The 27,766-nt window shown below is 41.8% G+C and overlaps 1 protein-coding gene across 6 annotated transcripts in view; it reads left to right on the top strand.

Moving 5' to 3' along the window:
- DENND5B (DENN domain containing 5B) overlaps positions 1-27,766 on the top strand; it is a 179,044-nt gene that overhangs the window by 125,535 nt on the left and 25,743 nt on the right. For 4 of the 6 annotated variants that reach the window (XM_070621004.1, XM_070621002.1, XM_070621003.1 and 1 more), the window contains 5 exons: positions 7,093-7,186; positions 11,687-11,818; positions 13,092-13,244; positions 14,846-14,924; positions 21,874-21,955. In XM_070621004.1, the coding sequence (XP_070477105.1) occupies positions 7,093-7,186; positions 11,687-11,818; positions 13,092-13,244; positions 14,846-14,924; positions 21,874-21,955 (540 nt within the window). Of the gene's footprint in view, positions 1-7,092; positions 7,187-7,999; positions 8,108-11,686; positions 11,819-13,091; positions 13,245-14,845; positions 14,925-21,873; positions 21,956-27,766 lie in introns of all 6 variants that reach the window. The other 2 variants (XM_070620999.1, XM_070621000.1) reach the window with 1 other exon arrangement.

Below are 27,766 nucleotides of genomic sequence, written 5' to 3'. Positions count from 1 at the left end.
GGAAATCCAAAACCAAGGTATTGGCAGGGCCATGCTCCCTCGAGGCCCCTTGGGAAGGATTCTTCCCTGCCTCTTCCGACTTCTGGTAGCCTGAGGCATTCTCTGGCTTGCAGCAGCATAGCTCCAGGCTCTGTCTCCATCTTCACGTGGCTGTTATCTCTCTGTGTCTGTGTCCAAATGTCCCTCTTCTTATAAGGACACCCATCATGTTGGATTAGGGCCCATCCCAATGACCTCATCGATTACCTCTGCAAAGACCTTATTTCCATATAAGGTCACATTCACAGGTATTGGAGTTAAGACTTCAACATATCTTTTTGGGGGACGCAATTCAACCCATAACACTATCATTTGCACTTTTTAAGTATCAAGTGCAAAAACTACAAAACAACCAAACGTAAAGGTCATAGGGGCTGCCCCAGTGGTGCAGCGGTTAAGTGCGCACGTTCCGCTTTGGCAGCCCGGAGTTTGCTGGTTAGGATCCCAGGTGTGGACATGGCACTGCTTGGCAAGCCATGCTGTGGTAGGCGTCCCACATGTAAAGCAGAGGAAGATGGGCATGGATGTTAGCTCAGAGCCAGTCTTCCTCAGCAAAAAGAGGAGGATTGGCGGCAGTTAGCTCAGGGCTAATCTTCCTCAAAAAAAAGGTAAACCATAGCTGTCATTCTTTATAATAGATAATTCCATTCAGAAAATATCTGAATGTAGTTAGAATTGAAAACAGTTATTTGGGTTTATTGCAGTTCTTGATTTTAGGTGAATACAAGTGAGTAATAAAGAAGAGTTTTACAAGAAAGGATGCAAAGGAGGGTACTAATGAATAATGTGGTAAGTTGGAGAGAAAGAGCTTTGAATTGGAAATCAGCAATTCTGGAATTTAGTTCATTCTGAGCCACTCACCAGCTTAGGAACCTTGTACAAGTTGGAATCGCTTGCCTCTTTTCTCCTCTGAACATACTCTAACATTCTGCAACATCTGTGATCTCATTAAAGAGGATCAGAGAACGACCTTAGGCAAAAGAAACCAGGCGGAGGCCAAGAAATGGGATAGCAGACTGAACTAAAGACAGGGTACAGAAAACGGAAGCAGCATTGAGCCACCTGAATTTTCAGAAGGCAAGTAAAGAATCAGTGAGGGGAAGAAAAAAGGTGGAATTATGCCTTTTGACCTAAATGGCCCAGACTAAATAAGTAACTAACATGAAGATTCTTGAAAGCTGGCTTAAAAGTTTGATAGTTGTATCTTTCAGTTGATCTGCTGAATTATATGTTGCAGAATTTTCTATACTTACCTCTTTATTTCCCAAGATGCTTTGAATAAAGCAGTGATGAAAATTTCCCAAGTTCATGACTGAGATCTACAAGGGGATGGAGATTTATAATAATAAATACTAGACTCTGAAAGGAAAAGCAGCAGCAATGTGTACAGTTAATTTGCAGGGTTTCACCCTCCACTGAAGGGCTGTCCCTGCTTTGATAAACACTGAACTTAAAAACGTGCTGAGAGGGGCTGGCCCCGTGGCCGAGTGGTTAAGTTCGCGCACTCCGCGGCAGGCGACCCAGTGTTTCACTGGTTCGAATCCTGGGCACAGACATGGCACTGCTCATCAAACTACGCTGAGGCGGCATCCCACGTGCCACAACTAGAAGGACCCACAACAAAGAATATACAACTATGTACCAGGGGGCTTTGGGGAGAAAAAGGAAAAAAATAAAATCTAAAAAAAAAAAAAACGTGCTGAGACTGGGGGCTGACCCAGTGGTGCAGTGGTTAAGTTGTTGCACTCTGCTTCAGCAGCCCAGAGTTCGTGGGTTTGGATCCCAGGTGCAGACCTACACACTGCTCATCAAGCCACGCTGTGGCAGCGACTCACATAGAAAGTGGAGGAAAATTGGCACAGATGTTAGTTCAGGGACAACCTTGCTCAAGAAGAAGAGGCAGATTGGCAACAGATGTTAGCTCAGGGCCAATCTGCCTCAAAAAAAAAAAAGCCTGTGCTAAGAGTGTTGCATTGACCTTTGCAGGAGTCAGACTTTTCCAGATCATGGTACTAGGTACATTGTTCTATTTTTCAGAAGTGGATGAGAATTTTCCATCAGAACAGATGAGTCATTAGTTTATTCATTTTTTTCTTATGTGTGTAAAATATCCTAATTGTTTGAAGCACTTTGATATGGGTAGACTATTAATTTTAGTAGTTTTTATTTCCTTTTCATAGTGCTAGATTGCTCATTCAGGGGCTGGTCCCATGGCCTAGTGGTTAAGTTCAGCAGGCTCTGCTTTCGTGGCCCGGATTCAGTTCCCAGTGGGTGCACCTACACCACTCATCCACAGCTATGATGTGGTAGCAACTCACATACAAAATAGAGGAAGATTGGCACAGATGTTAGCTCAGGATGAATCTTCCTCAGCAAAAGAAAAAAAGAAAGATTGCTCATTCATTTATTTGACAAATATTTATGTGAGGCGCTGTCCTCGTCACCGGGAATTTAGCAATGAACAAAACAACAAAAATCCCTGCGTTCAAGTCCAAGGAAACAAACAATAAAGAAACTTAATATGGGGGCTGGCCCTGTGGCCGAGCAGTTAAGTTCACATGCTCCACTGCAGCGGCCCAGGGTTTCACCGGTTCGAATCCTGGGCGTGGATATGGCACCGCTCATCAGGCCACGCTGAGGTGGCGTCCACATGCCACAACTAGAAGAACCCACAAGTAAAAATACACAACTATGTACTGGGGGGGCTTTGAGGGGGAAAATGAAAAATAAAATCTTAAAAAAAAAAAAGAAACAATATGTAAAATAAGTAACCTGTCAAGATAGTGATAAGATTTGTGATGAAAAATCAAACAGGGGAAGGAAGTAGGGAGTGCTTAGGAGGGAAGATTTCAATGTTTAAATCTTACGGCTGTATTTTCTAGCTTTTGATCTTATATATAATCTCAAAGGTTCGCATTTCCACACTGAGCCCCAAGCATTACATTTTCGGGTAGATTGTAGTCTGCAAGAGAAAAGATCTCAGAACTAATTGTAGGGCAAAGGGATTTATACCCATGCCTGTGTAAATGGATGATCAACTGTTAGAGAGATTTTAATATGCTGCTTACGAGGCAAACACAAAGAAGCAATCTTTAGTGTTTCAGCAAATGTAATCATCTTTGGTAAAATTATGCTTAGAAAATGAGGTTTAATAATGCAAAGAATAAATTGCTTAACAAGACCAGGAATGTGTGGACTTCATAGTAATTTTCTTAAGCGGATGCTTATTTCCCTGTTTTGAAAACGAAATTAAATAGGGGATTTTATCCCACAGAGTATGTAGTGAGATGCTGGTTATAGTATGTAAGTTAATACTTGTCCTTTTCTTTACCTAAAGCCTTTTCCACTTTTGCCATTTAGATTCTACTCCTTCCCATTAGCTGGTGTTTACATTCTCTTTCATATTTTTACTATTCATTTGAACCACCCTACCCAGTAACCCTAATTTTTTTAAATCCCTGAACAAATGTTACTATCTTACGCTGACTGTTTTTTTTGCTACAGGGCTATTTCCAGGGCCTCCATGTCAAAGATCTATACCCAGGTCTTTGTAAAATTTGTTTTTTACTTTCATTTTACTCTTCCCCTTTATTTGTTATATAAGTTTATCTGTTGGTGTTTATATTCTGCTTCAGAGTTGTTAAAGAAAAAAAAATACTCACAAAACTTGTTGAAGATGCTAAGCCTGACTTTAGTCAAGGGGGGCCATGGTGACAGGTGTCGGGGCCACAGCAATGGGGTTTGCAGTGGGGGAGAGCGATCAGATTCAGCTTCAAATATGGCATGGGTAGGTAGGAATGTATAGTCAAGGAGTAGAGTAGCATCAGTGGATGGAAAATTCTGAGAGGAAACACAGCGGTAAGGGGGGTTCTCACAAACTGACCTAACACGATTCTTACAGAAGGGAGGCCAGGCTCACTAGACATCACCTGGGGCACGGTGGCGCATGAGGAACCCGATCAGATATGAGAGTGATCATGTCCCGAGGGTAGCCAGATCCTGCTAAACTGACTTCGCAGGATTCTTGCTAAAAGTGGATTTTACAAGGAAGTGCGCGGATGGGCCTAGGAGAAGGTTCGGGAGCCTGACTAAAATATGTTCAAGCAGAAGACCTTGATCAGTGTCTTAATATGGCTTTTTCTGGATCATCCTTTTAGGCTACCCCAGTTCTCTTTGTATCCTTTTTATAGTCTTACACTTACACTGATCTCTGCTTAGGGACATTTCCAAGGATTCCACTTCAAAGATCTGTCACTAGATCTTTGTACTTTCTTTTCCTGATATAAACCTATTTTTTTCAAACTATTTTAAGAGGGGCTACGTTCCTTGCTACCATTTTTATCGTCATTATTCAGTGTTCCTCTAAATAGCAGACCAAGATGAGATGATTCAGAAGCTTGAAACCAAAGACATGCATAAATTATTTAAAAAGCAACAAAAGAAGTAGTGTTTCTCAATTTAAGCTTTTTGTAAATTGGATACTTTATTAATAAAAAATTAAAAATAATACATTGTCCAGTAATGCCATATCACTTTTCCTGAATGGCTAAAGTATAAATTCATTTTGAAAATTGTGTCACTCTGTAACGTCAAGGATATGCTCAAGAGTAAATATTCTTAGAATAGTGTAGAGAATACATAGTCATGGGGATGGCAAGTCAAGACCTGAGAAATTTTTAAAAATAGTTTCATATAAAATGATATATGGAGGCTGGCCTGATGGTACAGTGGTTAAGTTCACATGTTCTGTGTCGGCGGCCCAGAGTTTCCCATTTCAGATCCCGGGTGCAGACCTATGCACCGCTTGTCAAGCCCTGCTGTGGCAGGCGTCCTGCATGTAAAGTAGAGGCCGATGGTCACGGATGTTAGCTCAGGGCCAGTCTTCCTCAGGGGGAAAAAAAAAAAGATGCATGCTCATTAGAAAATTTAGAATATTGGAAAGTGGTAGGATAAATTTTAAAACCACTCATAATACCATCACCATGAGATGTTAATATTGGTGTTACGCTCTTCCAGTGGATGGATCCTGGTGTGCGTGCATGTGCACATGGTCACACTTTTTTTTTTCTTTTTACGAAATTAGAATATTGCTTATACAATGTTATATCTTGCTTTTTTACTCATTATTGTATCATGAGCACTCTCCTATATTATTAACATTCCTAGAAACTTGATTCTTTAATGACTATGATATTTCATTTTGTAGCACTCCCTGCTTTTGAACGTTTAGGTTATTTTGAGCACATTTACTTGATTCTAAGTAACTGCTGGTTGTAAGATCTGCTATTAATTCAAGAGCTTTTGGGAAAAATTATTCATTCAACGTGCTTTTGGAGTAAAAGACACACTCTAATTTCAGGAACATTTAAAAGCCAAAATGTGAGTCTTGGTGTAAAGGAAACACAGAATTTGTTACTGCATAAGCTGTGATGGACATCCGTAACAACCTAAGTGTTAGACTGCATCTCTGATGATTTACTTCGGGTTATTTCTAGAAGGGGCAGGTGACGTAGTAGGCTCTGCCAGTAAAACAGCTGACAGACATGATACCAGCTCTTCAAGAGTTTATAATAGAGCGGATTTTATAGAAAATAGAGATAAGTAAGTATAACACACTGTTGTAGGTACTGCTACTGGGGACTACAAGAGGGGTGGCTAATTTAGATTTGGGGAAATCATAGAACACTTTCTATGTGGACATCTAAGCTGTCTGAAAGATGAATAGAAGTTGGGAGGAAGTTTCATGGACAGAGGCTCAAAGGTGAGAACACTTATCCCATTGGAAACACTGAGGTGGCTGAAAACAGCTGGAGTTTTAAGGTAGAAGAGGTGATCAGTAGTACTCAACGTAACGGAGAGTTTGAGTAAGCTAAGAATCAAATAACAGCCATTGGATATGGCACTTAGGGGCATCAGTGGCTTCCTCAAGAGCATTTTCATGGGAAGAAGCTAATTTGAGATGAACTGAAGATCCAAAGGTAAATAAGTAGAAGCCTTACAGCTAAACTTTTCTCTTTAAGAATTTTTACACGAGAAGAGTGAAGAAAGATTTAAACGTAACTGTGGTCAAGAGAGCGACCAGCTTGCTTGTAAGCTGAAGGGAAATATTCGGTAGAGAGAGAGAAGAATTGGAGATACAGCAAAGGAGGTGACTAAGAGAGCAGGTTGAAAGAGGCAAGAGAGGGTTGGTGAGGGACACAGGTGGAGGAAGTAGTTTTGAGCCACAGCCAGTATATTTTGTGCTTTGAGATTAGAAGAAAGATGAGGTGCCTACGTGTGTGCATCGTTTAAGTAGAAGGCAGGAGAGGAGGTAAGAGTGGGTCATCAGTTGAGTGGAGGCGCTTGAGGGTGAAGTGAAAGGTTTGGAACAGGCTTTGAGGGGGATGGGCAGGGTGATAAAGGACAGGTAAAGTGATTCATGGGTAGTCACGAGAGGAATCAAGAACTAATCTACATGGGTAGAAGAATAGGGAAGTGAGAGGGTCGTATTCACCCAGGGTTTGGGGCTCTGTTGGCCGGGTAAGGTAGAAAGGAGAGGATCACTACAGAGGAGATACTGTGCATTTTTTAACCTCAGTTTTGAAAGAGTATTGATTGTGGTGATAGTCGTACATCTCTATGAATATACAAAAAACCCTTGAATTATGAGCTTTAAATGGGTGAATTGTATGGTATTTAAATTATATCTCAATAAAGCTATTATATATTTAAAAAAGAATTTATTGAAAAATAAGTATAATACTAAGTTGCTTAGTGATGGGGATAGGTTCTAAGAAATGCACTGTTAGGAGATTTCATCACTGTGCGAACATCATAGAGTGTACTTACCAAACCTAGATGATATAGCCTACTACACACCTAGGCTGCATGGTACTAATCTTATGGGACCATCCTCTTACATGTGGTCTGTCATTGACTGAAACATAGCCGCGGAGCACATGACTGTATTGTCAGTCTTTGTCGTGAACAGTTCGTTCTTTCTATCTTAAAGATAAGTGATCGCATTGTTTTGGTTTGGTTGGTTGTTTGAACCTACACCTTGTCTTTCTTCAGTCGCTGGGTAAGTCGGAGTGCCACCGCACAGCGCAGGAAAGAGCGCCTTCGCCAACGTTCCGAGCACATTGGACTGGACAACGACTTGAGGGAGGTATGTGGGCCACCGTCCCGGAGGCCTTCGTGCAGGAGCCGTGAACGGGGCCCATTCAGCCCAGCAGGTGTCATGGTGTGGGTTCTTTCACCTTCTTTTAAAAAAATGACTCAGTTATATTTTAAAATAGTAATCCTTTTGTACTAACTTATAGCAGAGAACATCTTTTTTCCCATTTTTGTAATTTTAATATATCTAAAATAAGGCTCTAAAACAAGTCTCTCTGTGCACCCATCAAGTAAAGGCTAAGTTTAGGAGAAATTTTTGGTCAATGTGTCTCCTGTAGGGAGAGAAATTTCTAAGAAGCGTAGACATTTCTAAGTTTCAAGCATAATTTAAACTTAGTAAGTAAAGATGTGTTTGCTTGTGTCTCCTTGGCTTCCTGAGACCGTTTTTAAAAGTGTTTTTAAGTTAAGCTCGTTATGCTTTATTTGTACTACTTGAAAACAAAACTACATTTACACATTTGAATAATTATAAGTAAGCTGTGATTATTTCTTGTGATCAAAAGAAGAATGCAATCAGAAGATCTGTTAACTATTTTCTAAACTCAAATATGTAGAAATAAAGCAGAAAACATCACTCCAAATATATATAGGTTTTTGTTAATGTGTTCCTACCTATGTGATTTTAAACATTTTCTTGAGAACTGAAGCATAACCTGTCCAGTGCTTTTCTTTGTGCTCTGGAATTTTCTTCTCCCCCCTTTCTTTTGCTGTGACTTTATCAAATGCATGCTTGTTTTGCTTGTCTCTTTCTCCCTCTCCTTTTCTTTTTTGCTTTTCTGTCATTGGCACTTCTCCATCCTCTTAGCCTTCCGGGGAACTTTTGGTTCAGAACTCCATGGCATTCTGGGAGTGGGATCAGGGTCCACCTCCTCCTGCACGACTTCCTAAAAAATCCTTCTCTGAGTACTGCCTGGTATGTTCTTTGCCTGAAAGTGCTTTGCAGACGCTCCCGCATCTTGTCTTTGGTGTTCCTTGAGTTGGCCACATGCGTGAGTGCACATAGTTCTAGAACACCCCACATCACCCCGTGATCTCCACTCTCAGCCTCTCCATTTTGCTCTCCACTTCCTCGTGTGTTTGGTACCTCTTCATGGTGGTGTGCGCTAACACGAGTGACTCTGTGCTGTTGCCAAGTAAAACGGATCATTCAAATCCCTACTCAGTGGGACTGGGGGGAGGGGACCAGATATAGCAAATTGTTTTCCTTCCAAAGGCAAAATATATTAAATAGTCAATCTCCCTTTTATTTAAGCATTTTGCAGAAGTGACTCACTTTCAAACAGCTGTTCTCTTGCTAGGTTTTTAGCTCCACAGTGTTTTAATTTATCCTTCCTGGTCTGTATTTTATGTGGTCAGAAAGTCAGGTCATCAGCATAGAATCTTAGTGCTAAGAGGAACCTTTGAGGTCGTCTTGTCCAACTTGACCTGATTTAACCAAAGTCTGGGAGACTTGGCCAAAGTTGAACGGACACACAAAGGTAGAGCTGTGCCCACAGTCCAAGCTCGTGACTTTCAGACCAGTACTCTTCCCCGTAACCCTGCAGGCCAGGCCGCACCAGACACCTACTCACCCGAGGGCAAGGATAACTTAGGACCCTTGGTGCTATTTTTTCCCGTTATGATTATGACATATTAGCATACATTAGCTTAACTTTGCCATGGTCTTCTCTTCACAAGCTCAGTGCCAGTTAAAGGGACATGGGGTTTATTAGAAAATCCAGGGTGAGCCTGTACTAAAGAGCAGTTAGTGCAGTGTTTTTTGAATAATAGGATAGATTTTCCTAGGAAGTTTCTAAAGGTTTGTTGCTTTTGGCTTCCACAGAAACGAAGACGAGCATAGTAGAACTCTCAGAAGAAATCTGGGATTACCTCCCTCTGTAGTGAAGTGACTTTATTATAAAAATATTCCTTGTGGGGACTGGCCTGGTTGCACAGTGGTTAGGTTCACGCATTCTGCTTTGGTGACCTGGGGTCTGCCAGTTGGGATCCCAGGTGCGGGTCTGTGCACCGCTTGTCAAGCCATGCTGTGGTAGGCGTCCCACATATTAAGTAGAGGAAGCTGGGCATGGATGTTAGCTCAGGGCCAGTCTTCCTCAGCAAAAAGAGGAGGATTGGTGGCAGACGTTAGCTCAGAGCTAATCTTCCTCAAAAAAAAAAAAAAATTCCTTGTGAAAGGTTTCTCTTTCTTCTCCATTTTTCATCTTAAAATATACCTTTTCCTCCACCTGCCCCAAAGAAAATCACGTAATTATCATTGTTGTTTACCGTAAAGGCACTGCTCTGGTCTTGCAGCAGCAGAGGCGGCCTCACCACCTCCTGTGAGAAAGGGGCTCATGCCCCCTCTGTGTGTCCCTGCTCTGCTTACCCGTGGAACGTTGCTGGTTCTGTGACTCCAGCAGAGATTCTCAGAAGGAGACTTCGCACATGGCTGCGCGGAGTTCATTGTTGGTTAATAACTGTACCTGCCCCACGTGTGCTGGGCGCTTGGCAAATATGACCGCTCCAAGGACAGCCCCATTCTAGCTTGTTTTCATTTATAAAATAGAACATGAACGTTAAAGCACACAAATTAAGTGCTTGATTTTTATCCAATTACTGACCTTTAAAAAACTAATTATTCATATATTTCAGAAAAAGACAAATGCCAGAGACTACATCCTAGCCTCCTTTTCTTGTAGCCAGTGTATTTCCTCCTGAGCCAAATTTGATATTAACTCTTCTTGAGAATTGAGTCTTGTGGTTGTTCTGTGTTTGCACAAGTCCTAAAGGTGGAGGAATTGAGGCTGGGGGAGAAACGGAACCCTTTTAACACTCACCAGTTAACATTTATTTTTCACCAGCCTTTTAGCTCTGATTTATAATATTCCAGCTAACATTAGTACAACCTGAAATGATAGGAAATGCAGGTATTATCCTTCTCTACAATCCTTGCCTTATATCTCAGGTTGGTTTTTCTAAAGCATTTCATTTACTGCCTTCATTTGTTTGAAAACTAACCTTCAAGATGTTTCGATAGACCTAGTTACACTTAATTTTCCTGGTGGTGATAGTTGTCTCTCATTCTTAATTCTTCCTCTTTCTTTGGCCTTCTGAAAAAGACTTAAAGCAGAAGGAAGTATCCACAAACTGTTAGGAGGACTAAATGCTTGCAGAGTCCATTTGATTTTTAAATCTGTCCTTAAAATGATTGCGCTGGGAAGGAAACATTGTTTCGTTAACACTGCGTTCTGTCAGGAGGGCTGAGAAGCGGCAGGTAAACTGATGAGTTAAATCCCTAATTAGTGGGATTTTAAAAAATTTGTACTAGATTTAGCAGATCGTTTTTCTTCCAAAGGGAAAGTATATTCAATGTACAAACTCCCTTTTATTTCAAGAATGCAAAGGATTTTACACATCTTCTCTTATAATATCAAATTCTCCCCTTAACCTAGTAAAGATAGATCTCACATATGTGTCTGTGGGAGGATGTGCTGGCTTGCCGTCTCTCTCTCTCAAACTGCTAGTTTTACTATATAATTTAGAGCAGTTATTCCCTAAATATGATTGTAAGACACTCGGACTCTTGGGAGATTCTGCCCTGTGGTCCTGATGCAAACATAAGGTATCTGGATGAGCTTTTGCACGTGGCGCAGAAAGGAGAGAGAGAGCAGGGCCCCTGTCCTAATCATGTGACCATGTGTAGTGATTTTTTTTTTTCTCCTGGAAATTCACTAACCAAAGCTCAAGAGCAGCTGACTGGGTTTCTCTGGTCCTCTCTGAGCCATCACTGACTTTGAAAGTAATACAGTGTTTCCACTTTCTTTTGATTCTGGAACAAGGCCAGGGAGGGCTGTAGCAAACATGTCCCAGACACAAGAGGCCTCCTGCCTTTGGAGCACAGGACACTTGTCAGAGTGATCTCATAGCCCTTCTTAGAGGTAGGTGGGCATGTGTTATGCCCATTTCACAAATAAACAAATCTGCCCGAGGTCATAAAATTAGTTGCAACCAGATTCTAGAGCCCCTGCTTCTACTGTTGTGACTTGATTTGAAAAAAGGGTTGGGTTGACAAGCATTGCCCAAGAGGCTCGAAGGGCATGCCTCTCTGATCTGCGGTGAGAGGCAGAGGGAACCAGTGATCTGAGAATTCCTGCATTCCTGCGGGACCTTGGCTCTGTAATCCAGACACCTGAATTTCTCATCTCAACCACGATCCTGACTAATCACAGCCTGGGGTGTTCCCACCTAAAAAGACTCAACTAGATGAAATCTCATCTCATTTTGAATGAGTTTTAACCTGATGGGGTTTCTGTCACGCTCATATTCACAGGGTTAACAGTTGAGGGGGGGAGTACTAATGTCTCGCCTTTTGATGCTCTAAAACTGGGATTGCTGTTGCACGTGTGCACATAAGGCCTTTTTTGCATCTTGTTCCTGCACTTGTTTGTGTAAGGTTAAGTAGGTCAGAGGAATATCTGAGGTTTATGCATTAAAAAGACTCTTTAATTTTCAGAAATATATGCAAGAGGCACGAAGTTTAGGAAAAAACCTGAGGCAACCCAAATTATCAGACCTCTCTCCAGCGGTGATTGCACAAACCAACTGGAAATTTGTGGAAGGCTTATTAAAAGAATGTAGAATGAAGGTACGTGTTACTCACTGATGCGGGACAGTGTGCGTTCATGTTGAGTCTGTGTGGGAGGCTGAGATGAGCTGAGTCAACCCCCGTGTGAGCCTGTGGCTCCCCTGGAAGAGAACCGGTATGAGGCATAAACCTCAAATGCCCTCTCCGCAGCTCGGGAACCTCCGTGAACTCTCCATTCCCACAGAATCAGTGACATGGGAGCCCTGCCCAGTTTTTCTCAACTTTTCAGCCATTGCTCTCTTTCTCTCCAACACAAACAGATATTAAGCCAGTCAGAAGTTGTGTCAGGGATGTTAGCATCTTACGTGAAAGGCAACCCATTTTGTGTGTGTATCTATTTGTACACCTGTGCAGAACCTTGTCCATGCACACGTGTGTCTGTATACCCATAAGGAAGAAGACTTCAGCTGTGTATATCACACACTAGTCTCCTCTCTTGACGTCTGTGTTTATCAGAGGTAGCAATGGAAATTGACAGACGTCCTTTTAACCCATATTTTCATTCATTTATTTGACAGTCATTTCTTGAGTACCTTCTCTGTGTATTCAGTAAATGCACTATTTTCAGCATCAGCATATAGTGGTGAGTCAGACAGACAAGGTCCCTCCCTAAAGGAACTTGATTCTCTCCAACTTTACATTTTATAAGAGCTGCTAAGACGGCTATAAATGAACTTACTTGAAACTGATTTCCATTTCCTTTCCATTTTCTGGTGCATACTCATGAGCAGAGACTTGATAAAAGAGGAAAAGAGGAAGGAAAAAAAGAGGCCTGATTCACTCACAAATTGGAGAGTTCTGAAAAAACTGAGAGCTGCCCACTTGTCTTGTGGGTTTTGCCTAAGTACAATCAAGACTGAGCGCAAATATCTTTAGCATCCTGGGATGCGGGGGCAGCGGAGGGTGACTTGTGGTGGCAGGATGGGGTTTCAGAGCCTGACAGGACAATTTCTAGGTCTGGGGTAATTCTCCAATATTACTGAAGTTAGTGATCTAAAGATCGTTGTATGTAAGTATTTATACAGGGGTATTTTAAAATAGTATCATAGTCTCTCTTTAGTGACCCTGTGTTTCTCTGACGAAATAGAAAAGTATAGATGATATTATTCCAGTTAGTTAACCACAGAGATTAAGACCCTTTACCCAAGATGATTGAAAATCTGCAATTAGAGGTGTGATGAAGGGAACCCAGATCTCCTGATCCAGTAATTGACTCGTTGGTTTTTGGCGTCACTGCTCGGATAACCCTTGTGACCACACGTGATGTTTTCAGACAAAGCGCATGTTGGTAGAGAAGATGGGACACGAAGCAGTGGAACTGGGCCATGGAGAAGCGAACATAACCGGCTTAGAGGAGAACACCTTGATCGCCAGCCTCTGTGACCTCCTGGAAAGGATATGGAGCCATGGCTTGCAGGTTAAGCAGGTAACAGTCTCAGGAGGCCCTGGTGACATGGCCGGTTGGGACCCTGTTAAGAAACGTTATGGGGCCAGCCCTGCGGTGCAGCAGTTAAGTTCGCGTGTTCTGCTTCAGCAGCCCGGGGTTCGCCGGTTCGGATCCCAGGTGTGGACATGGCACCCCTTGGCAAGCCATGCTGTGGTAGGCATCCCACATATAAAGTAGAGGATGATGGGCACAGATGTTAGCTCAGGGCCAGTCTTCCTCAAAAAAAGAAAAAGAAAGAAACATAACAAAGATGGATCCTGTAAAAATTAAAAGATACCTTCTTTTGTCACGGGCTGACTAGAAATGCACCACAGGCATTTTAATTCTAGAAAAAGAAAATGTAACCCATGATTAGGAGGTGGTTTGGAGCTCTTTCCTGGTAAACAGGAAAGGATAAAACAGCACATTCCCTGCAGAGGCTGTATCCCCTGTAGGTTCCATGAAGTGTCTGCTTTCGTCACTGTCCAGGAAAAATCTGTGAGCCACAATTAGCAGTTCTTTACCATTGTAAGTTATCTAGTTATTCAGGCTGGAAAAAGTCAAATGGTTTCTTTGCTTGGGTCCCTCTAGTCTCCTTGATTTTTTTCTGTTGTGTCACATTTCTTTCTTCTTCCCCTTTTCTCTTTCTCTTCTTGCCATAATTTTCTTCCGTCATTTTCATTCCATATATCCAAACATATTTTGCATATGGATGTGCACAAATACATTCTGTGCTGCTAGAGCCTTCTTTTTTCTTTCTTCTTTCTTTTTTCTTTTTTTTTTTTTTCTGGTGAGGAGAATTGGCCCCAAGCTAACATCTGTGCCAATCTTCCTCCACTCTGCATGTGGAACACCACCACAGCATGGCTTGATGAGTGGTGTGTAGGTCCACACCCAGCATCCGAATCTTGTGGACTCCGGGCTGCTTCAGATGCACGAAGTCAACCACTACACCACTGGCTGGCCCTGCTCCCAGCATCTTTTAAATCCATGGTTATTAGCATGGCCAGTATAGACAGTCCTAATTACATACAACTCAATAACAACTGAGCTGAAGTCAGAAATCTCCGTGCCTGGGGCCAGCCCCATGCCCGAGTGGTTAAGTTTGTGCGCTCTGCTTTGGCAGTCCAGAGTTTTGCCAGTTCGGATCCTGGACACGGATATGGCACTGCTCATCAAGCCATGCTGAGGTGGTGTCCTACATGCCACAACCGGAGGCACTCACAACTAGAATATGCAACTATGTACTCGGGAGCTTTGGGGAGAAGAAGAAGGGGAAAAAAAGAAGATTGGCAACAGATGTTGGCTCAGGTGCCAGTCTTTAAAAAAAAAAGAAATCTCTATGCCTGCACTTCTGGTCTTTTTCTTTAGCTGCCCTTCCTGAGACCGTTGGCAGTCACACACTGAGACAGTGAGGCAAAGGGTGACCCTCACTGCACGTGGAGTGAGATGCTATGAAGGTCACACAGCTAGCAATGGATGAGCTTGGGTCTCCAAACTTCAGAACGGCCATTTCAGTGTGAATGGTTTTGATGAGAAATTATTTTTTGATGAATTCTTTCTTATAAAATGAAAAAACGTGTATACCTTGTACTTTTCAGGGGAAGTCGGCTTTGTGGTCACATTTAATTCAGTTTCAGGACAGAGAAGAGAAACAAGAGCACCTCGCAGAATCGCCAGGTGAGAGTTCATTGGTTTGAGCGTTCCTATCGCACTGGCAGCATGTGAAGAACAAATCCTGGACGGCTCGTCTCTTCCTCTCTCTCTTAAGTTGAAACCTACCCCGTCTTGCCATAGTGGGGAAAAGTAGAAGGAGCAATGTTGTTTACATGCTGTGAGACCTGGGAAAAGTCACTTGACCTTTCTCATCTTCAGCCTCCTCATCCACAAAGATAAGGAAAATAATATTAGCTGTGCCAAGACTGTCATGTTGATCAAATGAGATCACGTGTGAAAACCCCTAATGAATTGTAAAGGATCGTACAGGTGTACTTTACTCTCGCCAGTATTGGGGTGTAGTGTGTACTGAATTTTTAGTTTTATGACCATCATTAATAATCTTTCAGGGAAAAAATAGGTATATATGTCTCAAAAATCTTCACGAGTTAGATTTCTTCTTCAATTTATAAGCCATCTCACGTTAGAAGCATCATAATTCTTTAGCTAATTAGGGTTATGTAGGGTTCCTAGATGTTCTGCCTACTCTGTGTTTTTCACAAAAAGGAGCTAGCTTTTCTTTATATAAAATAACTGTCTATTTCACAAAAAGTGGAAGTAACAGTGGAAAGCTAAGAGAGATAAAATGTTTTATACTGAATCAGCTATTTAGGAACCTTTTCTAAAATTAATGGATTATTTTATACATTCATAAATGTAAAAAAAAAGTAATATTTTTAAAAACTCAAAAGCCAGCCTCCAGCTTAAGAAATAAAGCATTGCAAATATGGTTGAAGCTCCCTATTTCCATTCCTCTCACTGCCTGTAGGGGGCAATACTACCCTGAATGTGGTATTTATTATTGGAAACCTAGTTTTTAAATGTATCCAATGCAACAGCTAGAAATAAGAATTTGATACTTCCCCTGGAGCCCCTCTAAACAGAATGTCAAGATTCTGATGTCCCAAGGCTCTGTATTTATAAAGATTGAGATCAAGTTTAAAAGTATTCTCGACTGTCCATCTCCTTTGCCCCTTTTTCTGTTGAAAAAATAAAAGTGCATGGGCATGTACCCTGAAACTGTCTAACACTTAACTGTATTCATAGAAAATTTAACTGTTTGGACCATAAGACTGTAACCAAGGTGGTTTATTCTAATTAGGAAAAATAAATCCCTAGGAAGAAACAGCCATTCGTAGGAAGAAATGCTGGAAAGCCGAGCTCAGCTCCGGCAGGGAGGTAGAAGCATTTGGCTCTTGTGCCAGCTGAGGTATGTGAGAATGTCCAGCTGTCAGGGGGAGCAGCTGCCGGGCAGCACCAGCAGCTTCATGGCTTTGGATGGTCAAGTGTTGGCTGGTTGAGCTGGAGACCAGAGACCCAGCTGTCTGTGGTGACCGTCAGTCAGTCAGGAGTAGGACCCACAAAACTCTGAAGTCGAGGCTAAGAAATATCAGATGTGTCAGAGCCTCATGCCATCACTATTTGTGCTGCACCCTCAAGTGCTGGTGAAGGGCTAGTGGGATAAGAAGGAACACAAGCTAAATATTTTCCTGATCCTCAGTAGGATTAATCTAAGCTAGGTAGCTTTTGAAATCAAATTTATTGTCTGTTTGGAGCGGTGGATTTTATAAATATTGCTCTAACGCTTCTGGTGACTTAGCCCATGAAGGTAGGACTTAAAAATATGACTGTGTGGGGCCGGTCCCGTGGCCAAGTGGTTAAATCCGTGCGCTCTGCTGCAGGCAGCCCAGTGTTTCGTTGGTTCGAATCCTGGGTGCGGACATGACACTGCTCATCCAAGCCACGCTGAGGCAGCGTCCCACATGCCACAACTAGAAGGACCCACAACTAAGAATATACAACTGTGTACCGGGGGGCTTTGGGGAGAAAAAGGAAAAAGATAAAATCTTTAAAAAAAATATGACTGTGTGAAATATATAGAAAAACATCTGTTTAAAAATAAAATGTTTCATTATTGGGAAACAGTTGTGTTCTAATTATACAGAAATGAGCAGTTCATTGACTTTTCTTTTCCAGATTTAACTGGGTGGGGTTTTTGTTCCAAAAAAATACTTCTTGTTTGCCAACTGTTAAGCTTCTTAATTAATGGCAGTAAACAGTCTGTATTTTCATACTTAGGGAAGATCCTCCAAGAAATTCGCAGTGGGTTTAGACACTGCTCTTATTAGCGTTGAGCCAGGATGAGACTAGATGATAGATCATTACTTCTTCAGAAGCAGCAGTAAACAGGAGTGAGACATTTTAAGGGTTGCAGAAGAATGGAAAAGGTCTTAGCAAGAGGACCATAGCAGGATAGACTGTCTTAATTTTTTTTAATAGACTTTATTTTTTAGAGCAGTTTTAGGATCATGGCAATATGGAGCAGACAGTATAGAGATTTCCCATATACCCTCAGCCCTGACACTTGCATAGGTTCCCCCATTATCAGCGTCCTCCACCAGAGTGGTACATTGCTTAGAATTGATGAATCTCCATTGACACGTCATCACCCAAGGTCGATAGTTTCCATTAGGGTTCACTCTTGGTGTTGTACATACTGTGGGTTTGGATAAATGTACGGTGACATGAATACACCATTGTAGTATCATCTAGAGCAGTTTCACTGCCCTGATCGTCTCTGGGCTCCACCTTTTCATCCCTCCGTCTCCCCTAAGCCCTGACAACCACTGACCTTTTTACTGGCTCCATAGTTTTGCCTTATCCAGAATGTCGTATAGTTGGAGTCATATAGTATATAACCTTTCCAGATTGACTTTTTTCACTTAGTCATATGCCTTTAAGTTTCTTCCATGTCTTTTCAGACTGTCTGTTTTGACCTAGTCAAATTCTGACCGAGTCACGGCACCTGTAGTTTGAATTCCTGTTTCAGAGAAGGGATCTCAGAATGCCCTTAATCCTAGAAAGAGGACTGTCCTTGACATATCACCCAAAAGTTTATACCTTTAATAGACATAGGTGTTGTCCTTAAACCTTGAATCCTCAGACAAGGTTCCACTACACTTTAAATGGATTTTTACATCAATTGGCAAGAGGTGGGGTATGATGCAGAAGGGGGTGGAAATGCTGCTTCTAAATGGTTATTCTGGGTCTAGCCCAAGAATTTTGAGTCACTCTTCAATCATCTTATCTTCATCAAAAGTTTTCTGTTAGGGGCCGGCCCGGTGGCACAGCGGGTAAGTGTACACGTTCCACTTCGGCGGCCCAGGGTTCTCCGGTTCGGATGCCAGGTGCAGACATGGCACTGCTTGGCAAGCCATGCTCGGGCAGATATACAAAGGGTATTCCAGTGGCTAGGTATTAAATCCATGAGTGTTTATAATGGAGGAAAAAGTGACCTATTGTATTTGAGTATATCGAATTAAGAAGTAGTAGTAGAAATATACATTTAAATAGTTTATAAATTTCTCTTCTGGCCAGAGTAGATTTCACGGAAACCTTAGATTTTAGATCTCTAGAAAAAAGTAGGACTTCACTCCTTAACTCCTAATCTGCTCTGTTCACAGGCTTCTAAACTGTTCCCTCCAAAGTCACTAATAAACTACTATATTAGTTTCCTGGGGCTGGTGTAATAAAGCAGCACAAACTACGTGGCTTAAACAACAGGAATGTATTGTCTCACAGTTCTGGAGGCTGGAAGTCCAAGAGCAAAGTGTCAGTAGGGTTGGTTCCTTCCGAGGGCTGTGAAAGAGAATCTGTCCCATCCTCTCTCCTAGCTTCTGGTAGTCTCAAGAATTCCTGGGCCTTTAGGTGGTATTCTCCATGTGTCTTTACATCATCTTTCCCCTGTACGTGTCTGTCTCTGTGTCCAAATTTCCCCTTTCTGTAAGGACACTAGTCACATTTGATTAGGGCCCACCCTAATGACCTCATCTTAACTTGATCATCTACAAAGACTCTTTCTCAAGTAAGGTTCAATTCACAGGTACCCAGGGTTAGGACTTCATCAACTTCTCGGGGGACATAATTCAAACCATAATAGCTACTATTGCCTAATCTGATGTCATGGTCCAGCTGTTCCTTTAGCAGATTATTCACAAATCTCTGTCTCCAGCCCTAGTTCCTTGACATCCATCTTTGATAGCCCATGGGGACCTCACTCTTAACGTATCCTAAAATAAACTCATTATCTTAGCCCCTCTCTCTCCTGTCCCTCTCAGGCCTTCTCCCTTCTCTCCATCTTATTTAGTGGCATCAGCACCCTCCTCTCTGTCAAGCTAGAAGCCAGAACGCCATTCTTAATGGAATAGGAAGCACACTGGACACAACATTGAATGCTCTGCCCCTTTTAAGAAATGGATACAATTGGGTGGGTTTCTTAACCTCTTTGAGCCCCAGTTTCTTCACTTGCAAAATTAAGATTAAAAAATTGGAAGGAAAATTATAATTATAGGATCATATATATTAAAACATTTTATATTCCTACTTAATAGTGTTTTTGACACAAGTCTTACCCTCTACATCCAGCCCTTAAGTCTGCCACTGTGTATTTCTCCTCTTTTGTTCTCACTGGCTGCCACTGTCGTAGTTCCTCCACAAGCTGGCCTTTGGAACACCTTCTGGCTCATCTCCCTTATTTCTCTTACACCCTCACACTATCACTGTAGTTAACTAACTGAAAAGCACTCAGGAACATATGGTGTCTTTTCAGAATCCCTCCCCGCTCCCTGCAATTTCTGTAAATTTCTAACTTGTCGTTTAAGATGCTGCTGTCTGGCCCTAAATAGTCTCATCCTCCTCAATGAGGATTTGTTGAATGTTGTGAGGGACCTTCTAGGCCCTTTAGGGATTCTGAGAATAGGATATGATCACGCGTCAAGAGGCATATAATTTAAGAGGAGTTACCAAAGTGGTAAATTTTGTGATGGAGCTTCAGTTTTACAAGTCCTGTTAAAGAGAGGGAATGACTTATCCAGCAGTGTGCTTAAGGGAGAGAGAATATTCGGGAAAGATTTCACACAGAGGCAAAACTAAAGCTCAATTTCATTTTATTTTATTTCTCAAGAACTTAAACGTGGTGCCAGGCGCTGTTCTAAGTGCTTCACCTCTCTTTGAATAAGGAAGGTGCTGTTGCTGTCCCCACTTTGCAAATGAGGAAACAGACCACAAAGAGGTGAAAGGACTCGCCCAAAGTCAGCCTGCTGTTAAGTTCTCAGCAGGGTTTGAGGAAGCCGGGTTCTTCACCGGCAAGCTGTCCTGCTCTCCGTCTAGAGTGATAAATAGGCTGTGGACGAGGAGAAAGATACAGAAGCGTTAAAGGCTGAGCTGACAACTTTCATGAATTGCATGGGGACATGAAACAGTATATCACAAGTTTAAGGAATATTAATCAGGGAAGAGTGGCAGGAATATAAGCCTCCAAAATAGGATTCCCAGGACATGTGGAGGCCTGTGAATGCTCTTGCTGTGGGTGCTACTGCTTTTGGAAATGTCAGGCTCCTCTTTTATAAGTCTCTCACCTGTTCTCTGCTCCCAGAGGCATGATTCCTTCTTACTGTCATGTCTCCCTCTAGCCAAGTTGCTGATTATGGTTTCAGCTCCTTTCTCCTGCCTCGCGATCTTTTTTTTTTTTTCTCTTTTCACCCTATTTCTTACAACTCGTGTGGCCATCTTTCATGCTGTCTAATCATCCGGAATGTGGACGTGTTCTCCAGGGTATTTCATTTTCTCCCCTGAAAGAGAGATGTGCTTTCATTAATAACACACTTAAGTGGTGACCGTCTCAGACAGGAAGATAAACATAGCATAGTCCTTGCAAGACTCGGGAACAATTTCCTTGGTGTCATTACCTGCTAAATGTCAAGATGAGCCTGTGTTTTCAGTGACCCATTGAAAACTCCCTCCAAAACTGCCATGACAAATGGCCTATTTATCACCACCTGTGAGGAAGGCCCTCAAAAGTACATCTTTAGGTTTCTCTTTGTCCTGGCAGCCCCATCAATGCTCATTTATACCTGCCAACTACCAACCCAGCCTCTTTCACCAAGTGCCAAAAACATGCTGATCCTAATCCACCAAAATGTTGCCTGTCTCTCTTCCTTCAGTGCCAGCTTCATCTCTATTCAGGTATTCTGATATTGTATCCTAGCCCTCCGAGGTAGAATGGGTCTGGAAACTGAGAAGATGCAGGTTTAATATACAGCAAAAACCCACATCCTAAATTCTCATTTTATTGATATATTTGCCAAGTGCGGTGTTGCAATTTAGTTTTCATCTACAGATGGGAAAATGGAAAGAAAGGGCACAAAACTCAGCAGCATCTCACTTACGGTGAGATTGGGCGGTCCCACTACAGTACATTAGCCAATAAGTGGTTGCTGAGCCATTGCTATATGACAGAATAATCTTTCCTTCTTTTATAAATATTGGGTATTCAGGCTTCTTAAGAGAATGACTCATGGACATTATACTCCTAAATGTTCATTTAGATTACTCACTTTGTGTGACATACAGACTGTAGTTTGGATTCTGAACTTTGAAGTAGAAACTCATCAGAGTAGAGAACTCAGACTCTTGGATTTTCCTTTTTAATTATTCTTTCAGAGTCTAGGGAAATTGTGTGTTTGCAAGTCATGAGCCCAGAGATGATTCACAGACTGAGTGGCTTAATTTATAGACGTTGCTTTCATGTCATTATCCAGAGCCATTAGAATGAGTAGCTTTAGAAAATGACTGGCACCTTATGGCCAAAATTTGCACACATTGCGTTATTTTGCTAAGTGAGCTGTTATTATTCATTTTAAATTTCCAAACGCAGCCCTCGATTACCTAGAAAGAAAATAGCTGGTTTGCTGTATTAGTAAAGTGGCAACATTTGGGGAAAAGAATTTGAGCTTTCTGTTGTCTTTAAAATTTGTTCTTATCAGAGTATTTATTTCTAGAATGTGAACCACGTAGATATTTTTTAGGTGCTTGCTCTTATTTTTCTAATACTCTGCTGATGTTTTCTACACAGTTGCCCTGGGACCAGAAAGAAGAAAATCTGACTGCGGAGTTATGTTGCCAACTCTCAGGGTCTCTCTTATCCAAGACATGAGGTATGTGTTATATGTGCTGGCATACGGTGACAACTTTGAAATGTTTATGGCTTTCACTTAAACTGTTCAAAGCACTATGGCTATGTATTTGTTTTTGCTTATATGTCCTGAAGACAACATTTTTTTATAATCTTGTTTATTTTACTTTCATACTATTATATTTTCTCCTGACATTAAATCCAAAAGGAAAAGGTAGCTGAGAAGAGTTTTAAGGCATCCCTAAATTATTTTACCATTTTTCTTCAGTTTTCTAAAACCTCCTTAAATACCTGCTGCCCACAGCTACAGACCAAAATATCTACAAATAATGACAGGTTCCTTGGCAGAAAAATTGCCATTGGGCAGATTTAGTTTGAAACAAATGCAAGTCTGAGAATTATCACTTGCAATTATTCGTCTTAGAAATCGTTAGAAAGCATCAGCTTACCTAAAACAGGTGTTTTTTTTAGATTTTTTTTGTTCTTTTTGAGGAAGATTAGCCCTGAGCTAACAACATCTGCTCCCAGTCCTCCTCTTTTTGCTGAGGAAGACTGGCCCTGAGCTAACATCCTTGCCCATCTTCCTCTATTTTGTATATGGGACACCGCCACAGCATGGCTTGATGAGCAGTGTCTGCACCTGGGATCTGAACCAGCGAACCCCAGGCCACCAAAGCAGAACGTGCGAACCTAACCGCTGCACTGCCAGGCCTGCCCCACCTAAAATAGATTTAGTGAATGAGGAAGGCAGAGGCTTTTTTCTTTTAAACATTTGAGGTACAATACTTAGTCAGCTCTTAAAATTTGTGGGTTTAAAGTGAATGTTACAACATTTATAGCACTTGAAACTTTTCTTTGATGGTGTGCTTTATTAATATTAATCGTTGGTATTTATTTGGTTTGTCAGATAACTTGCGACTGAAGAGCATAATTATTATGAGTGGCAGCACAGCACAGTGGTAACACATCCTGGCTTTACCATTTACTAGCTGTGTGATCCTAGGCAATTTTCATAACTTCTCTGTGCATCAGTTTTCCCATCTCTCAAATGGAGATAAAAACAGTGTTCTCTCTCATAGGATAGCTATGAGAATTAAATGAGTCAGTCCACTACTGTTAAAAGTTTCAAGAAGTACTTGGTTTATAGTAAGAGTTCAGTAAATGTTGGTTTTTGTTATCTGAATCAGTTTACATATTTATATCTTAAATGTCACTTTTCCTTGGTAGATGAAATATAGTTGTCTTCATGTAGCTTATGATTCCTTTTTATGGTCAGCGTGAGAGGCATAGTTGTAACCATGAGCGGAAAACGATCTTGGTTCTCTTAACAGAAACATAAAACCACATGTGTCCTGTGGTGATTTCACGGAAGCTACCACTTTAGGGTGATGGTGGTTGAAAGCTTTGCAGCTGTGACCGCAGGGGCCAAACTTCTGAAACCTAATTAGGAGCTGGACACATCTCATAAGGCTACGCTGCTCTTCCCATTTCCTGCTTATTTGCTTGTATCTCCTTCGTGTTGTTGGTTTTTTGCAGGGCGGGGTACCCTGCCTAGATATACTCCCTTCTCTTGGTAAGAGGCAGTGCAGCCTCCTGATTCAGACCTCGGGCTCTGGAATGAGCCTGCGAGGGTTGCTGTGTCAGCTCTGCCACTCCCTAGCTCTGTGACCTGGGCCAGTTGCTTATACTCCCAGTTTTCTCACCTATTAAATGGGGATAATAATAGTGTTTCTCTCAAAACGTTGATGTAAAGAGGCAATGAGTTGATAAATGTGAAGCTCCCAAAATAGGCCTGGAAATAAGTGTGTGTATACTAACTCATGCATACACATACATCTGTATTTATTTCTGTTTCTGTCTTTATATGTGTGTGTATATATTTTTACACACACACACAATTTTTTTTTTTTTTGAGGAAGATTTGCCCTGAGCTAACATCTGCCAGTCCTCCTCTTTCTGCTGAGGAAGACTGGCCCTGAGCTAACATCTGTGCCCATCTTCCTCTACTTTGCATGTGGGATGCCTCCCACAGCATGGCTTGCCAAGTGGTGCCATGTCCGCACCCGGGATCCGAACCGGCGAACCCCGGGCCACCAAAGCAGAACATGAGCACTTAACCACTGCGCCACCAGGCTGGCCCCTCACAATTTTTTTTTAAACCATGAATTCATAGTGATATCTCTGATTCCAGTTCAATACCACCGAGATCATTCTAGCCTCCCCTTATTTGTAATTTCTTTCTCCAGCCATGAAAAACCTGGCTGTCATTATCTGCAATATATTTACTTATTTGTGCAACCCCAGTATATACATAAGGTAGTTTCAGAACTGCTAACCTGTACCCCCGTGAGAAACAAGTGTACTTACTAACTAACCATCGTTTTGTGAACAGCTGTAGTTTTGTCATTAGCCTTTCAGTATCCAGTCAAAATACCGTTTTCCAAAACTTAGATTAGTTCTTTTTATTTCTTCACTCCCTTCAGCATGGTTATATTATTCATTTGTAATACAGTTAGGTTTATTTGTTGGTTTGTGTTCTCCCCACATCCTGGTTGTTGGTTGGTTGTTTAATTTATATAGGGTAGAATTCACTCTTTCTTGGTGTATAATTCTATGTGTTTTCACAAACGCACAATCACATTACAGAACTGTTTTACCATCCCATAAATTCCTTTGTGCTAGTCCTTTTGAGTCAACCCTTCTCGCAGTTTCCTACCCCTGGTAATCACTGATATATTTGCAAGCTCTTTTCACTGAGAGGGCCTAGCAGTAATAGTACCCCGGTAACAGTGTGCACACCTAGTGCCCACATATTGGTTTCTAAATCCCGTTTTCCACTGAAAGGGACCAGGGCTCCCTAGAGAAGTGATTGATTGCAGGGCTGGGGAAGGGAAAATATAGGCTGAGCCTAGTGCATCTTTGGGGCCAGAAAGTAAGGAAGTGCTCAGAAAAGTATAGGATCATGTAATAAAGACTCAGGAGCCAGCTTGAAAGGGCTCCCAGTGGCCAAGGCTGAAGCAATTTGAACAACATAATAAATAACAATAGTATTGCAGCATAACCCATAGAATAAAATAAATATCCATGAGTCTATTCTGATATAAATAAGGAAATGAATGGCAGTGATGGGACAGCTCTTTTTCACTTAAGCATTCCAATTAATAAATGTAGAATAATGAAATAGAAGAATTAGTGGTTGAAAGTTTAAGGTGAAACCAGGATATTTGCATAGTCTCAAAGTATCCTCCCCGAAGAATTTATTAATTACAAAGGAAAAAATAGTAATTTTATAGTGGAGAAACCCAGCAGACACTACCTTAACCGAGTGATCAAGGTTAACATAACTAGTAGTAGGACGCAACATCACGGACCCCCTGATATGATACACTGAGAAGAGTGCATCACTTCTGCAGTGCTCTTGCCATAAATGTATAACCTCAATCTAACCATGAGAAAACATCAGAAAAATCCAAATTAAGGAGCATTCTACAAAATAATTGACTAGTACTCTTCAAAAGTGTCAAGGTCATTATGACAAGGGAAGGCTGAGGAACTGTCGTGAATTGGAGGAGACCAAGGAGATGACAGCCAAATGCAACGTGGGATCCTCGATTAGATCCTGGTGAATTCCAGCTGTTAACAGTACTGTACCAGTGTTAGAGTCCTGGTTTGGTTATGTAAGATGTTAACATCAGGAGAAGTTGAGTATGCAGGAACTCTGCACTTTTGCAACATTTTTGTAAGTCAAATTATTTCAAAATAAAACAGATATATGTTTGTTTGTTTTGTTTAAAACCAAGCCTGGTACGAAGTAAATGTGTAATGGCCATTATTATTATAGATACACAGCGTAGATGGCTTATCGTTATGCAGGGATGCAATTCTTGGTACAGCTCTGCTCACCTGTTCTCTTGACTATTGGATGGATGAGCTGTGACATCTCTAGTCTAAGCCCCTAAAATTTGTCACTTGGATTACATCATGGTCCCCATGTTTCACTGCCGCCCTCCTGTAATTATTCATCCTCCCTTCTTGTAATGTGGTGATCTTAGAATAAAGTCGAAACCGCTTGCGCTGGCTGGCAGCACCCTGCTTGATCTGACCCCTGTCTACCTGCAGCATTACGTCCTGTCACTGCGCCTCTGACCACTTCTTTGTTCCTCCAGCATGCCAAGCTTGTGTCCTGCCCTGGGCCCTTCGTCTACCTGTTCCCTTCACCTAATAACTTACCTCTGATTCCTACTCCCGTAGAATCTCCACAGGCCAGGCTCCTTCGGGTCATTCGCACCTTAGTTCAAACGTCACTTCCTCCAAGAAGCCATCCCTGACCACCTGGTGTGAAGCGCCACCCAGTCACTCTCTTTCAATTCCCTTCTTTTAATCTCTGCACAGCTTGCTTTTGTTTGTTCGTTTTTCTAACGCTATTCGTAAACATCATGATGGAGGGGCATCTGTCTGACATGTGGAATTGTTAAATTGTTAACAGGTGTGAACACAGTCTGTCACATAAATGGTGCTCAATTAATATTTGTTAAATGAAGGATTTGTCATATTTTAAGCTCTGTGAGTGTGAGCGAGGGAGTGTGTGTGTGTGTGTCTTTGTGTGTGTGTGGTTGGGTGGGTGATGTGACATTTTTACAGACACCCTTACGTGGTTCAGCTGGCCAGACTGCCATTGAGTTATAGCGGTTACAGTTTTGAAGATGTAGAAAGATGGCGATCGCTGAGATACTTTTTATTCATCAGTTTAAAATTGAGAGTTTAAAACCTGAGAAGTCATATTGCTTAGCTTCTTCCTTTTATAGATGTGGAGCTCAGGCCCAGATAGGTTAAGTCTAAAACCGTATAGCCAATTACCAGCAGAAATGGAACTAGGACTAAGGTTTCCTGACCGTAGTTCAGGTCTCTTTCTAACTAGATGCACGTTCTCAGCCTTTGCCCTGTCACCAAAAAATGCCGAGTGTGAGTAGGCCAACAAGTTGGCAGTAGTGTACGAGTGTACATCAGCCAACTAGAATCTAGTGTAACCGCGGATAATCTATGTTCAGGGTGCTCAACTGAAAAATTGATGTCCTGTCACTGCTCACTTCGGAGTCACTTCAGATTTCAATTTTCAGACTTTATCTTAGAAAAAATCTGAGAGATCCCTGAGTATCCTAAAGTGATGTTTTGGTCAAATGAGAGATGCTTTTAGTAAAACTTGATTGGTTGGTTGCTTTCAAAACGTGTTTAGTAAGGCAGAAAAGCATTGCCCGGAAAAGACAAGCTGACTTCCCAGAGTTTTTCCCTAACATTTTATTATAGAAATTGGAAGTGGAATTGCTTGATCATACGGTAATTCTGTGTTTAATTTTTTGAGGAGCCACCATAATGTTTTCCACAGTGGCTGTACCATTTTACATTCCCACAAGCAATGTACAAGGGTTCCAGTTTCCGCACATCCTCACCAACACTTGTTTTCTGGGGGTTTTGACAGTGGCCATCCTGATGGGTGTGACTTCCCAGTTTCTGATGGCCTGCTTAGCAGTCTCTTTCTAGGTCTTCATAGACCCCGTGCTAGAGTCTTCAGCTTCCAGAGCTTAGAAACCAAATCACTAGTAACCCAAAATATAATCAGACTCTAGGATGCTGACTCCTACTGCCCGAGAGACTTACTTCAGATACCTGGGAGAGATGGAAAAATAATGGGCTGGATTTGGGCCATTTATTATTTCCCTAACCGGGTGATTTGATACTCTCACTGATATGGGCAGGCTCTGCCTGGAAGCTAGATTAACATCAGAAGGCTGCTTGCTGTTCCCAGAAGCAGAGATGTGGACGCCTGATCCTCCAG

The sequence above is a fragment of the Equus przewalskii genome, chromosome 5, assembly GCF_037783145.1.
Source record: "Equus przewalskii isolate Varuska chromosome 5, EquPr2, whole genome shotgun sequence".
NCBI lineage: Eukaryota > Metazoa > Chordata > Mammalia > Perissodactyla > Equidae > Equus > Equus przewalskii.
This window is presented reverse-complemented; position numbering and strand designations above follow the sequence as displayed.